Genomic DNA, 14466 nt, shown 5'->3' on the forward strand with positions numbered 1-14466 from the left:
CCAGAGCACTCACTGAAATGGTCTACTCCGGTTGGCCGTTTTCTCCCATCCAGGAACCAAAGAGGTCCTCACAGGTCTCTAAGAGAATGAGGTTCAGGCACTCAGAGCATTTGTGTGGTATGTGTGCTTAGCAAGGCTAAGAAGAGGTATTTTGAGTCTGTCATTGATGAGAATAACTGCCTTGCAGAATGGGCAGGATTTGTATCCTGGAGACTCCAACAATTCCACAGAAGAGTGGTCAAGTGGCAGAACACTTCCCAGACTTTTAGGGTGCTTCCTACTTTTTTGTTTTGGCCAAAAGGCTTAAAAGGTGAAATGTAACTGGACAGTGTAACTAGAACCCCAAATACCACAAATACGCAAGGCCAAAACTGTAGAGTGCGGTGGGCGGTAAAAAGGAATCGAAATATAGTTGCAGACTCTGCTCTTCATACCCTTAGCTAAGGAACATCAGAGGGTATGCAGGGCAGTGGCACAGCTCCAATGGACAGCGCTATTTAAAGAGATTCCTATCTCATGCCCCCAAAGTATGACACTTGGGCAATCACTAAACACAGATACTTAACATGCCAAAATAGATATTTGCTATTGCCTGATACTTTGCACACAAGATCTCCACTTAAGAATTTGAGGTCTCTTTTTTAAAGAAACTATTATAGCAACACAATTTTAACAAGATGCACAGAGCAGAAATAGGTAATTCATAAAGTGTCCAATAGACAAGTGCTCTTTCAGCAATGAAGTTTGTAAAATGCTAGCTGCTGTAGCTCTGTGGCTTTTCGTTTTACTAAAAGTGCCAGTTAAACAGTACTCACTAAAGCAGAGTAACAACTATGAAGTCTACATGGAGACATTACGGTGAATATATGTGGATGTATGATTTAGCAGTAAGGAGTAAGGAAAAAACATCCCAAAAGATACTGCTTATGCAGATTTTAAGCTTATTTCTCCCCCACTTGCACTCCTTTTTGCTTGCTCCCCCAAAACACACAGGCCCTGCTAAATCCAAACAAGGATCAGAGAGCAATTTTAGCATCCTTTTCCCTACCCCCAAGGGACAATAAAAATCCACAAACAGATTGAGTTGAGACTGAGGATGTTAGTGAAGAGTAAGCTAGACTGTGAATTTAAAGCACATTAGTTCTCCACACTAATTCCCTATGTGGTCATTCTTAACTGTGCATTAGAAGTGCCTGTGTGGTTTAGCTCAGCATACTTTAAAGTCAGAGTGTCCACACATAGCATTAACGAGGGATAGCAAGTGCACTTTACAAATTTACAGACTGGCTTATTCCACACTACCTTCCTCGTGCAGACAAGCTCTAAGTCTAGCCTCACCCCACTGTGCCTTCCATTGGTATTGTAAGAGTTTCCAAACTGTGGGCTCATCTGGGCTCTGTGACCACAGATAGCTAAGGGTTAATGTCTCTTTCACCTGGAAAGGAGTAACCTGAAACACCTGACCAGAGGACCAATCAGGAAACAAGACTTTTTCAAATCTGGGTGGAGGGAAGTTTGTGTGTGGAGTTCTTTGTTCTTTGTCTTGTGTCTGACCCTCTCTGCTCAGAGTGATCTTTCTGTCTCCTGCCTTTCTAATCTTCTGTTTCCCAGTTGTAAGTACAAAGAGATAAGACAGTAGGTTTATATTGTTTGGTTTTTGTATTTACATGTGTGTAGTTGCTGGAATGTGTTAAATTGTATTCTTTTTGGATAAGGCTGTTTATTCATATTTCTTTTAAGCAATTGACCCTGTATTTGTCACCTTAATACAGAGAGACCATTTTTATGTATTTTTCTTTCTTATAAAGCTTTCTTTTTTAGACCTGTTGGAGTTTTTCTTTAGTGGGAATTCCAGGGAATTAAGTCTGCAACTCACCAGGGAATTGGTGGAAGGAAGAAGTCAGGGGGAAAATCTCTTTGTGTTAGATTTACTAAGCCTGACTTTGCATACCCTCTGGGTGAAGAGGGAAGTACTTGTGTTTCCAGGACTGGAAAAGGGGAGGGTGGAGTCCCTCTGTTTAGATTCACGGAGCTTGCTTCTGTGTATCTCTCCAGGAACCCAAGGAGGGAACACCTGGAAGGGAGAAGGGGGGGGGGGAAATGGTTTATTCCCCTTTGTTGTAAGACTCAAGGAATTTGGGTCTTTGGGGTCCCCAGGGAAGGTTGTTGGGGGGACCAGAGTGCCCCAAAACACTAATTTTTTGGGTGGTGGCAGCTTTACCAGGTCCAAGCCGGTAACTAAGCTTGGAGGTTTTCATGCTAAGGTCCAAATCTGAGAAAAATGTTATGACAGACCCAAACATTTGATGCTGACCAGTTGGTTTGGGACATACACAGGGCCTAATCTCAGTCATGACAGCTTGTAGCAAAGTTTAAGCCCGTGTGCCTCGAGGACCTGCCTATTTTTAAGTCACAGGAATTTCAGGGCAAAAATTGAGACTTCAGTCATATAACCCCAATAAATTCAGTGTTTAACTTTGGCAGAGTTTAGCACTAGGTGAGCCCACCAAACCATTAACAGCTTTTCACCCTAATATATTTCTCGTAATAAATACCTTGCTCAATATTTCAACTGTATCCATGGTGGGAATACACACAAAGCTCACAGAATACATATGAAGCTAGCATATAGCATAGCTGAAAAAAGCAGAGGTGGGTGAGAAACAGGTGGAGGTAGTTACTAGAGGCGTACACCAGGACTGCAATAAATACTGTATCCCAAATGGAAGGCCGTTTGAAAACAAAATGTATTTTCATTTTAGGTCCAAATGGCTTACGTGCAAAAAGTGTGGTTTTCACCAGTAAACCTACCAAGACCAAGATTATATACTGTAAACTCAGGTTTAAAATGATTAATCTTATCTCCCCTTTCAGTGTTTGTTCTCTTCTTAAACAAGGGACTTTACACAGTCCCTCCCTTTCACTACTTGGGTACATCTGGTATACGGCTACTGCCAACTGTTTCATGACATTCCAAGCAAAAATCATTAGCACAGCAGTGAGGGACCGTCAGGATTTCTAATTGGTGACTCTGCCTACTTATTTGAAAGGAGGTCCATCCCACCACCCAGCCCAGCCTGCCTAGTTTACAGGGGAGTGACATTCCCATGCGTATGCAGGAACATTCGTTTAGAAATCAGGGTTCCCTGGATTCTGCAATTCTATGACTGCAAAATTTAAAACATTGTTTCTAGTCCATATACCAGTGGAGATCACTGTGCACATAAAATTCATGAGGTGGGGCCGAGGGGTTCGGAGTGTGAGAGGGGGCTCAGGACTGGTGCAAGGGTGCAGGCTGCCCAGGGCTGCAGTAGGGAGAAAGAACTGCCCCCAGCAGCTCACGGACAGGGCAGAGGCATCTCTCCCTGCCACAACTCTAAGCCCCTGTGCAGGTCTTAATAGGCAGCTGCACGGCCAGACAGCTTAAAGGGAACTTAGGTGGAGAAAGCACTGAACTCAAGTGAGCATGCAGCAATCCATCCAGTTTGAGTCTCTGCAGAGCCTAAAGTAACTAAGATGTTAACAGCGCCATTCATCTTTCAGTGCTCCATGGATTCAGCCATTCCGTAGCTGTAGAATTTGGCATTTTTCCAATACATCACAATAACTCAGTATTTCTGACATGGAGTTTGTCAGCATCCAGCTGCAGCAAAATGACATTTACTATCTTCTTGCCCAGACCTTACTGCTGCCACATCTTGTCACAGACACAGACTTTAAGGTCAGTAGGTTCCATCATGATAATCTAGTCTGTGGCCTGCAATGTGCAGGAGGTCAGAACTTCATCCACCCAGTCCTGTGACAGACTCATAACTGCTGGGTGAGCTACTGAAGTCCTCAAACCATGACTTAAAGACTTCAAGTTACAGAGAATCCACCATTTACACTAGTTTAAACCTGCAAGTGACCTGTGTCCCATGCTGCTGAGGAAGGCAAACCCCCTACCCCCACACTGTATCTGTCAATCTGACTCAGGACAAAAAATTTTCCTGACCCCAAATACAGGTATCAGTTGGACCCTGAGTATGGTCAGACCGACCAGCTGGACACCTGAGAAAGAAATCTCTGTAGTAATTCGGAGCCCTCCCCATCTAGTCTCTCATCACCCACTGCTGGAGAAGTTTACTGCTAGCAGTCACAGATCGCCTACAGTGGCATGTAGCCAGCCTCATTATATATTATCTCCTCCGTAAACTTAGAGTTCAGTCTTGAAGCCACTTAAAGTTTTTTTTGCCCCCACTGATCCCCTTCCAGAACTTCATTCCTCTGATGATTAGAAACTTCCACCTAATTGCAAGCCTCAACTTGTTGATGGCCAGTTTATATCCTCAGGGATTCCCAGTAACGAGGAATTAACTGACTTTCAGTGCACATACCCTGAACTTCCCCATGGAGCTAGGTAGCAGGAGGTCAAGGACCTGAATGTTAGACTCCAGCTTGCAGCCTGGGAGGAATAAGGGAGCTAGAACAGGCTGGCCAACTAGGCTAACTCGAGAAAAGCAGCAGCAGTGGTAGCTCAAAGTGATGAGCTGCTGAAGCTCCCCTTTCCCTGAACACATGAAGGAGGAAGGGGAAGGAGTCAGGCCACCTGGAAAACACTGCAGGATCCAACACTGGGGAAATGGAGCAAAGCTGTCTGGAGCACAAAGTGGAGAAAGTCATCCTCAAAAAGAGGACTGTTGACATTTAAAAAAAAAAAATCAGTATTTTGAACCCAAGTCTTAGTGGCACGTATGTGGGGAGGAAGGAAGGGAATGCAGGACGATATTTTACAGCACTAGAATAAGTTAACGTTGCCATGGAATGGGGTCCATGATGCAGATTAGTCATACAGATCAGGAGTTCATTATAGCCAGTCAGTACTAGGCTGGAGGAAGGGAAGCCCAGCTGCAGTAGGGATGTTGCTCTAGGCAGATACACAGGTACAGTGTGATGCTGGGAGAATCCTCTTTTCCTCAACAGCTCCTGGCTGGCTGCCAAGAACCACCAGTTCCCTACTCCAGCAGCAGCTGTAGCACAGCTGCTGTCGGGTAAAATGCCTGCAGAGATCCATGCCATTGGAACAGCGCAGTCAGGAAGGAGAGCATGCAATCCGTGCAAATGGCACCTGGCCAGCTCTCAGCGAAGATGTGTGGATTCCTTTCCCATATGTTCATGCTCATGAGCTACAGGTGCTCTCCAGGCCTCAGCCTGACATCCCCATTTCCTGCTGCAGTTACAGCTAGGGGTGTTTCCCCTAAAGCTAGCTTTCAGAATAAAACTGGCCTCTCTAAACTGGGACCTCTGCCTCCACAATGCTCTTTCTACTCCATGAGCTCTTAATTATTAGAGCTGATAAGAAAAAAAAGAGAAAAAGTTTGCCAAAAAAATTGAATTTGGGTCAAAAAGAAGAGAGTCTTAATTTGCAAAATTTCTACCAGCCTTCCTGATTACATTAGAGAAGCCTCCCCTCTCACATCAAAGAGTCAGCAGAAAGTTCTCTTTAAAAACCACACAACAGCCAAGACATCTTAAGAGCCCCATCTGTAAGTGTACTAGAAATATGTAACTGGGAAAAAATGATTTAGCTGGCAAATACTCAAAAACCTTTATGCAAACAAATAGGCAATTCATTGAGAACTGGAAAGTTAGTTTCATAAAGGAACTTCATCTAAAAAATGTCAACTCTAGCTAAAGCTTTGCTACAGCCATTGACTGTTCAATGCAGTTTAAATACTTCTAATTTTGCATACATTTTGACAGCTGGCAAAGAGAATGGGAGGAGATTAAACAAACTTTGTAACACACATCTTCGTTTTGTTATTTAAATATACATATACACATCATCCAACAGTCTGCTTAGAACATTGGTTCTCAAACTGGGGGGTCATGACCCTTCAGAGAGTCACAGGATGATTACGTGGAGGTCATGAGGTCTCAGTTCCATGGAGCTGACAGCTCTGAGTCCCCATTACATTAAATGAACTCCCTCCCATATTTTTAATTTATAAGATGGGCACACTCAGAGGGCTTGCTGGATGAAAGAGTCCATCAATACAAAAAGGTTTGAAAACCACTGGCTTATAAATACTCAGAACGTTAAAGCTATACCCCTGGTTATTGATGTCTTCATCCTGGAGACACGCGTGACCTGTGCAACAGAACTGTTCAACCTATGCTAAACAAAAAGCTAAATGAAAGAAATGCTCCATTCAGCCTTCAGTTCACATTATTTGCAACCTCTCTCAGCCAGGACAGACAGATAGCATGCATCAAGGAAGCTGTGTTAAAAATATTGCAATGTGAAGTTTTATTTCCCACCCAAGAGACTGCAGCAAGTATGACTGAACAAGGATTCCATCCACCCTTTTCCCCCCACTGAAAAATAAGAGGCTTCAGATTTATTTAAATTTATCTCACTGAGCAGTGGGGAAGGAGAACTAAGTAGTGCTGTTCCATCTGCTGGGCTTAGTGCAAACCAAAGTTCTGACTGAGTTAATCAAACATACCCAACAAGTCAATGATATACAGTTATCTATTCTTTTCACATCTTAATATCCTTTCCAAAAGCCTTTAATGTCTAGCTCAGAAAGCATTCAAAGGGCCTGTTAACATTTATATTGCTCATCTACCAACTTGGATGAAATGCAAATAAAAAGCATTTAAAATTCTTCGTAAGTGAGAATACAGCACAGCTAATATCTTCAACCTAGCAATATATATTCTGCTTCTTCATCTGAATCCCATAATTCACAAAGGCTGGATGTTATGCAAAATGCCAGTTTAAAGAGCATATTGCGTGTATGCGCATATGCAGAATTATAGTTCCAACATACCTGTTATTTTGTCTCTTACAAGCTTGCAGGATTCTATCTCCCCAATGCTTCCAAACAGACTCTTCAGCTCTTCTTGTGTCATGTTTTGAGGAAGGTAGTTGACTATTAAATTGGTCTTGCTGTCCTCTGTGTTCCCAGAGTCAACTGGCGATGAACAGTTGTTGTTTATTGTGGTTGGACCATTGGCTGTGTTATTGCAAGTTGGTCCATTAGACAGTTGTGTTTCCATGGCAGCAATTACCTGCTAAAACAGAGAAAGTAAGAAGAGTCAGAATTCATATTTCACAATCTATTAGAGATTCCAGCCAAGAATTTAAAGACTTGTCACTATGCACAAGAGATTATTTCCAAGCTTCCAATAATGCCTCGACAAAAAGGAATCTTTAATTGTTATGCAGTAAGATGTTTAGAAATTTAAAGGCAAATAAGGTTGTTGCTAAGATATTTATTAAGGGTGCTTCTAGAAAGTGTTGTCAAAGAAGTTAACAACAGAAAAACTTAATTCTGCTACACATAGAAGCAATCAGCCTTCCAAGTACAGGAAATTATATCAACACATTTTAACCAGTTACTAAGCACTAACATTGTTAACAGTTTACAACTGAGCACCAAAATAGTACAGGATGCACTTTTAAAAAAACAGCATGTACTCTTTTGGTTACTTTTCCAGTACTGAAAACAAGTTTAACAATAATATTTTAAGACTACTTCTGATGAACATTCGAAGAACATACAATTCATAATCCCCGATTTAAAGATGTTTAGAGAGACAATGGAAATGTTGGGATGGAAACTGGAACTCTTCTTCCTTTATGATCTAAGGCCATCTTCTTCTGCACTTCTGTTGGTCAGTAATAGCTTTTAAATAGCACTCAGCATTCCAATAGGCTGATACCTACAATCTCCCTTCTCCCTACCTCTCAGCTCCACCCCCCCAAAAATCAAAATACATGGCTTAGTACTTACTGTACTTATTTTACTCATAAATGAGTGATTATGGTACAGACTTATTTCATCTCAAACAACTGTACAGACAACTCACAGATGCAGAAGAGGTCATTAAAGAGTCAACGCTTGCCTAGATGATACCAGAGATCTATTCCAACTAAGTGGGACATGAGATATCCACTGCATGGTAACTATTGGCGAGACAACTTTTTAATGCAGCCACTGTATCTATCTAAGACTTAACTGTTCTATCCATTTACAGAACTAGCTACACAGGACAGTTTCCAATTCTAAATACAATGTAAAAGTTGGTCAGGTTTATTCTAATAAAATATAGGTTCCAACATTAAAAAGACAACACTAAGCACAAATTACAGAACACTTTCAGAAAGATAATTAGTGCTGAAATCTCACTTTACGCTGGTTTCAAAGAGGACACATCTCACACAAAAACCTTATTTATTAAATCCATAGCTTAAGTAGCCAAATTATCTTATCAAGTCAACTGTTTTCAAAGCCTGGAAATTTGATTTTAAGTGAGTGAAAGTGTCTTCAAAGTCGGAGATTTAAAACCCCATGAAACAGTTGTAGATTCTGGTGCTTTTTTTAAAAAGCATACGTTACAAGTAGGACAACTCCTGTAGAAATACAGTGTTGCCCAAGAGGTTGCATTTGGTGCAAAACAGAAAGCAGTAATAAACATTTCTTTCCATTTAAAAAAAATGGATCCAGTTTTGCTGAACTGAGCTCCCACTAAAGCAGCAACATTTTCGTCCCTCCTGACAAACTCCTATGGGTTATCCTGGTCCTGGCATTGTATTAAAACAAGCCTGCATCAAAAGACAAGAAAGTAGCTGAGGCCAACTAAGACAAAATTACTATTTAAATGTTAGTATATCTGGTGGAGTCGGCTAAGCCACAAATGCTGCATTCTGACTGAAGCTCACTGGGTTTGCGTTTAAATTTTGAAGTGTTCATTGATCAAAATTAGCAAGGACAAAAACAATCCTCACTTAATTGCACATTTTATTTTTATGTTCAGGAGGCAAGAATGAGATCCTAAGCCAACATTCAAGTGAACAGCTGCAGTAGCCTGGGTACACTGAAATTACAACATTTCTCAGTTATAGGACCATCTGCTCGGAATCAAGTGATACTAATATGTTATATTTTACAAATAACGCATATTCCATTGATAGGTACAACAACTGTTCACAGAATATCAAGCAAGTCTTTGAGCAGTTACTGAGTAAGTATTTTTTCAGCCAGAAAAAATAGTTTAAGGTAATTTACAATTTTAACACAACTTTTAGAGTAGGAATTGTAAATAACTTTAAAAAATTAGTAACCAAAAAAATACAGTGTACAGGTTTTAAAGATTACTGTAATTTAGTATTCAGACCATACCAAAACAGTTTTATTACAATTATATTCTTCAGTTATCCCTTGGATATTTTAAATTAGTACGGAAAGCTATTTCTAAATAGAAAGAAAATCAGTGCGGTTTAAATTTCTACAGATCACCATGTTAAAAAAAGTTATCATAATACACTCTTCTGGACCCTGACAAATAGAGATACAAACTGTGTTTAAACATGAAAGCATATAGTAGAAATTTAAGGGTTTGGTATGGCCTCAGCACTATTTTAACATGTTAAAAAGTAGCCTACAGAATTTAAGAAAAATCCCACAGACCCCAGTCCAAGGCTCTGCTGCCCACGAACCACTTCTAAGCAGAGAAGCCACATCACACAGTCTGACTGCCATGTTAGTTTGGAGTTGCCGTCTGCAATATGGACACAAAAAGTACCGTATGTTAGATTAGCAAGATAATGCAACAAATCAGTTTGTACAAATTTACAGTAATTGTATTTATATTCCAAGCACGTCCATGCAGTGTGGTTTAATTGAATTTGAGGCAATTCCAATCTAATCTTTCCAAACTTGGTTAAAACATGTTTTTCTTACATGAATTGTTTGTTTTTTAAAAACAGCCTAATTTAAAGGTAGTACAAACTAGTTACCTCTGCACCTAGCCTGGAAACTACCTTAAAAACCACACCATGTCTAAAAGGAACCACATCACAACATGATTTTTTTTTTTTAATCCTGTAACAAGGAAGGGACAAGGAGAGAAACAAATGAATCTGGTTTCAATTAGAATGTAAGGTGGTCACGCACGTACCATTTTAAAAAAAAAACTCCATTACACATCCATCCCACCCATGAAGTCACAACACAAGACAACATCGTGCTCTGCTAGATTCCAGTCTATTCTTAACCCTGGAACTTCACATTAAAAAAAGTGAGTTAAATTATGTACAGAAACTTTGCTGTTTGAGATCAGCATGGATTTACTTACAATAGCCCTATTAAACCAGGTAGTATACTGTACATAGATAAAAAAGCAGAAGAGTCAGTTCACCTTTTTTTAACTGGAATAATTGGACCAATAAATATGAATGTTCAGGGTAATGCTTGAATAAAGGGTATTATTGTCACCAAGCAAACCAACTGAATTTTTTTAATATGCAAACTGCAAAACCCAGCATGATTTGAAATTAGCAATGCTAGGAAGCCACAGACATAGGTAATGGTCATTTACAATGTATTGTAACTTGCCCAGATATTAAATACAGCCACAATCTTGGCATTAAAACAAAGCAGGAGACTGCGGCTTTTTTGCCACAATTTTGGCTGTGCTAGTCTAGCCCAACTTCTTTACTCTATTCATGTGTCTTATCTTAGATAAATCCAAAGATTGGTTACCCCAGCCACAGCCATAAGCAATTCAGCTTTTGGAAGGTTCTTTTCTGCACTGAATTTAGAACACAAGGCTACTTAATTTTAAGTAACCCATGATACAGCAATTCTGATTTTCCTTTATTTCAGTTATAAAACTTAAAACTAGTTTGTGTGAAAAGTTAAAGCTTATAGTCAGAGTTGTACCAGTAGTAAATATTTAGTGTTCTAATTTAAAAGCAATACTCGTATCTTCAAATCAATTACAAGCTTAATAAATTTTTGAAGAGACCATTTGAGACATTGGGTTAAGATAAGACTAGAGACAAAGAGGATACTACATAATCTACCATGCTGTAAATCCTACCCTACAATGACCCATTTGCAGACTGAAGAGCAAGTTGAAAGAATGGTCACCTACACAAGAAAAGCTCAGTTGTTTTAAGCATACATGCTCCATTTGGTCCAGACAAACTTGATCAAGTAGTCTTGGAGGATATAGTGTGTCATGTCACCCTGATTTACAACAACTTGTATTCTAATGCACTGCAGTTCCAAAAAAAACTCAATAAGTTGACGCAGTTGTGTCATAGAAGTAGGAAACTAGGATCTCATCACTTCTGAAGATGACTTCACATGCAAAGTATCAGAGGGGTAGCCGTGTTAGTCTGGATCTGTAAAAGCAGCGAAGAATCCTGTGGCACCTTATAGACTAACAGACGTTTTGGAGCATGAGCTTTCGTGGGTGAATCTGAAGAAGTGGGTATTCACCCACGAAAGCTCATGCTCCAAAACGTCTGTTAGTCTATAAGGTGCCACAGGATTCTTTGCTGCTTTCACATGCAAAGTGTTTTACTTTGACCATAGGAAAAACTTACGCATTTTGAGTGATCCCTCTTCAGAATACTAGTTTTCTTAACACATGCTTTCTTTGGTGGTAGAGATGCATTTCATAAGCTTCTCACATGACTATCATTGGACAATCCTTTCTGCTAGCCAATAATTGAATTACCAAGACAATTTCTCAAAGACAGATTTTGCTCTGCCACTTGTTTTACAATTTCACTCATTACCACCAACCCCGTTATACAGACTGCTCCAAATATCAAGTTTCCTGGAAGTATAAGTCAAAATCAGCCTTTGCAAAGCCACCAACTTTAATGTATTTTTAAAAATCTGTTAAAAGTTCTGGTTAGAGAAATGGCTTTCAGTTACATTTTATCGACTAACGATTTCCTCTTCGCTCTTCCATATCAACATAACATTTCTAATTAACATCCATTGTGAAGCCAACTACACTTTAAGTTGACCATTTCTTTAATAACATTGCTTTCAAGTTTTATCCCAGCCCCAGATTCCCCTTGGGAAAGGTCTTTGGTTTTCTATCATCTTCTATTGCTGTGTAAGAGATCCACAGAAAACAGCAGAAACTAACTTGATCAGGGGAAACCAGTAATACAGACTATGCAGCATTAGATGCAAAGGAAACAAGAAAAAGGGACAAACACTGTCTAGGTCTCAAGTTATTCATAATCAGGCAGGGTGGTTAATTTTTTTTTAAAATCAGATTTATTTTAAATACTTTAAAAAATGAACCTATTTTAAATTAAATGTGAAATTATGATGACTTATGCTAAAGGTACAATTTTACTGTAACCTACTTAATTCATTTAAGTTAAATTAATATAGAATATTCATGCAATTCAATTTATTGTCAATGGTTTAAAGACAAATGTCAGATCACAAGACTGGCCAAAGTCACTAGCTAAGTACGGTTCCAGGAACCAGAGTTTGTTGAAGTGCTAACTCAACTTTTGACAGTAACTTTTGCAGGTGCAGAGAGAATATTTTATTCATTTCAGTTTATTCAGCTCATTCAATTCAATTGGTTCATTCAAAGCCGAGACAGCAACTGAAAGTTGACAAAGCAGAAAAGTTTCTCTTCCGATTTATGAAAAAAATAGAATAGATTTCAACCTGTAAGAGCTAAAGTCCAGAAGGACACAATGACCAGAAGGAATCGGTACAATTCACTTGTATTTAAAGAAATCTGTTTTAAAATGCAAACATATTTTGATAAGTTTTTGAATGTATCCAGCACATTTAAGGTAGTTCTATTTAACTAAAACAATTTTGAAGTGTTGTGTTCATTTTTAATTGAATTCCAATTTCCATTCAACTATAGCTTGACACTAACAAAAAATAATAAATGCATCCCTATTTTTTAAACATAAGGATAATGTAAGAATTAAGAATATGAATGATTAGCTATAACTGTTTAAACAAGTATATATAGATACAGTGTGTCATCCCGTTTTGCAAAATAGTACCAAATTATTCTCAAAAGGCTGGTACAACCTCACCTCTTTACAGAAAATAAAAAATACAAAATGCAGAAGATTAAAATCAAAATTTTTAAATCAAGATTTCCTGCTCAGATTTATATCAATTAAAACTGGTGAATTACTGTACTTTAATTTGACTGAATCCACTTTGTAAATCAGTTCCATTTTAAAAAACCAAACACTTGATATCTTTCAAAAACCAGATCCTAATATTGAGGACTTGGCTGAAACTCAAATCAGACTGATGCCAGTAGAATGAGACACGCAACCGGAAGAGATGGCAAAGATATCAGCCCACAGGACTGATAGGAAATTCAACCACCATTAGTAATCTCACCCAGAAGATCTGAAAGCCAACCCACTCTGGGTCTTAAATAACCCAGATTTCTTGACCTTCAGGGCCCATTTGTTCCATCTGGCCTTTGAAGAGAGGTGGGGGGAATGGAGGCATAAACTAGTGTAAATATCCCCATCTGGCTAAAGTTATACTGCACAGGAGAAGAGTGGACATGAGTGCACTCCATTTTGTTTTGGCAATATTAAGCAATTGGCACAGTGACCAGACCTTAAGTATGGGGCTTTCAATGTAGATTAAATAAAATAAAGAAATTTAAATTAAAAAATAAATAAATACTTGGTCCTTACTACAGTTTAAGCCCAGATGGACAGCATCTTTTTCCTTCGGACTCATTTTAGACTACAACCATTGCCAACTCTGGTGGTAGTCTAAAGGCAAAATATGGCTGTGAAGGTTTACTAGCATGGGCACAAGATCTGCTGGCATGCCCTTTCCTAAGGCTTTTTTTTTTTTTTTAAAAAGCCATTTTACTTGCAAAGTAGAGCAAAGTGCCTAGCACTAGATTATTGTCAAGTTAACAAATCTTTGTTAAAAAATACAATTTCGTCTTGTGCTCTTCCTTCGTAAATCAGTCTTCGAGGATATTGTTAAAAAGGAGCCCTTCACATCAATACTCAAATGAAGACATAGCAAAAGACAAAAATACTGGTAATTATAATCCTTCAAAGCACAGATAATTGAAAAAATATTTAATGGTTTTCTAAATCCTGGGTCCTCTGTGATGCTGCAGATGCACAGCATTTGTTTGTGCAAGTCTATGAAATCAGTTAGAGAAACCGGATAGGAATTCAGCCTATGCAAAGAATACTATGGGAGGGGTCCTTAAAAACATACAGGCATATATGAACATGGCAAGGTCCTCTCAGAACCAAAAACCTTGACTCTCAAGTCATGCAAACAAGGGTTGGTAGTGAAGGAAAGACCAAGAAGGGGTAGGGGGAATGCAATTCCTTTAAGAGGAAGGCCCTCCCAAGATAGGCATGGCCCAATCAATCATTCTCCATGCACCAGCAAACCTACCTGGGAGGAAGTGACTCACTTGTGCTAAGCAGACAGAATTACCTCTCTCACATCTCATCAAGTATGTGGATGGCAGAGTATGACAACTACAGCAATATAAAAGGTAGGTAGCCCTAGTATCAACCATGCTTAATGGGAGGTTTGCTAGGAACTTAAATAAGGGAGAGTATCAAACTCATAGCTGAGCAGCAGCCTACGGTTTTGGCACCCGCCAATTCTAGTGAGGCAGAGTAATATA

General features: G+C 39.3%; 1 protein-coding gene across 10 annotated transcripts in view; it reads right to left on the reverse strand.

The window, feature by feature from the left end:
• The window catches only part of ELAVL2 (ELAV like RNA binding protein 2), a 366408-nt gene that overhangs the window by 282397 nt on the left and 69545 nt on the right, over positions 1-14466 (reverse strand). For 7 of the 10 annotated variants that reach the window (XM_050943177.1, XM_050943172.1, XM_050943168.1 and 4 more), the window contains exons 2-3: positions 9459-9549; positions 6816-7059 (exon numbers count right to left, since the gene is read on the reverse strand). In XM_050943177.1, coding sequence (XP_050799134.1) covers positions 6816-7059; positions 9459-9530 — 316 coding nt within the window. In that variant the 5' untranslated portion in view covers positions 9531-9549. The remainder of the gene's footprint in view (positions 1-6815; positions 7060-9458; positions 9550-14466) is intronic. The other 3 variants (XM_050943174.1, XM_050943173.1, XM_050943175.1) reach the window with 2 other exon arrangements.

The sequence above is a fragment of the Gopherus flavomarginatus genome, chromosome 3 (assembly GCF_025201925.1).
Source record: "Gopherus flavomarginatus isolate rGopFla2 chromosome 3, rGopFla2.mat.asm, whole genome shotgun sequence".
Lineage (NCBI taxonomy): Eukaryota > Metazoa > Chordata > Testudines > Testudinidae > Gopherus > Gopherus flavomarginatus.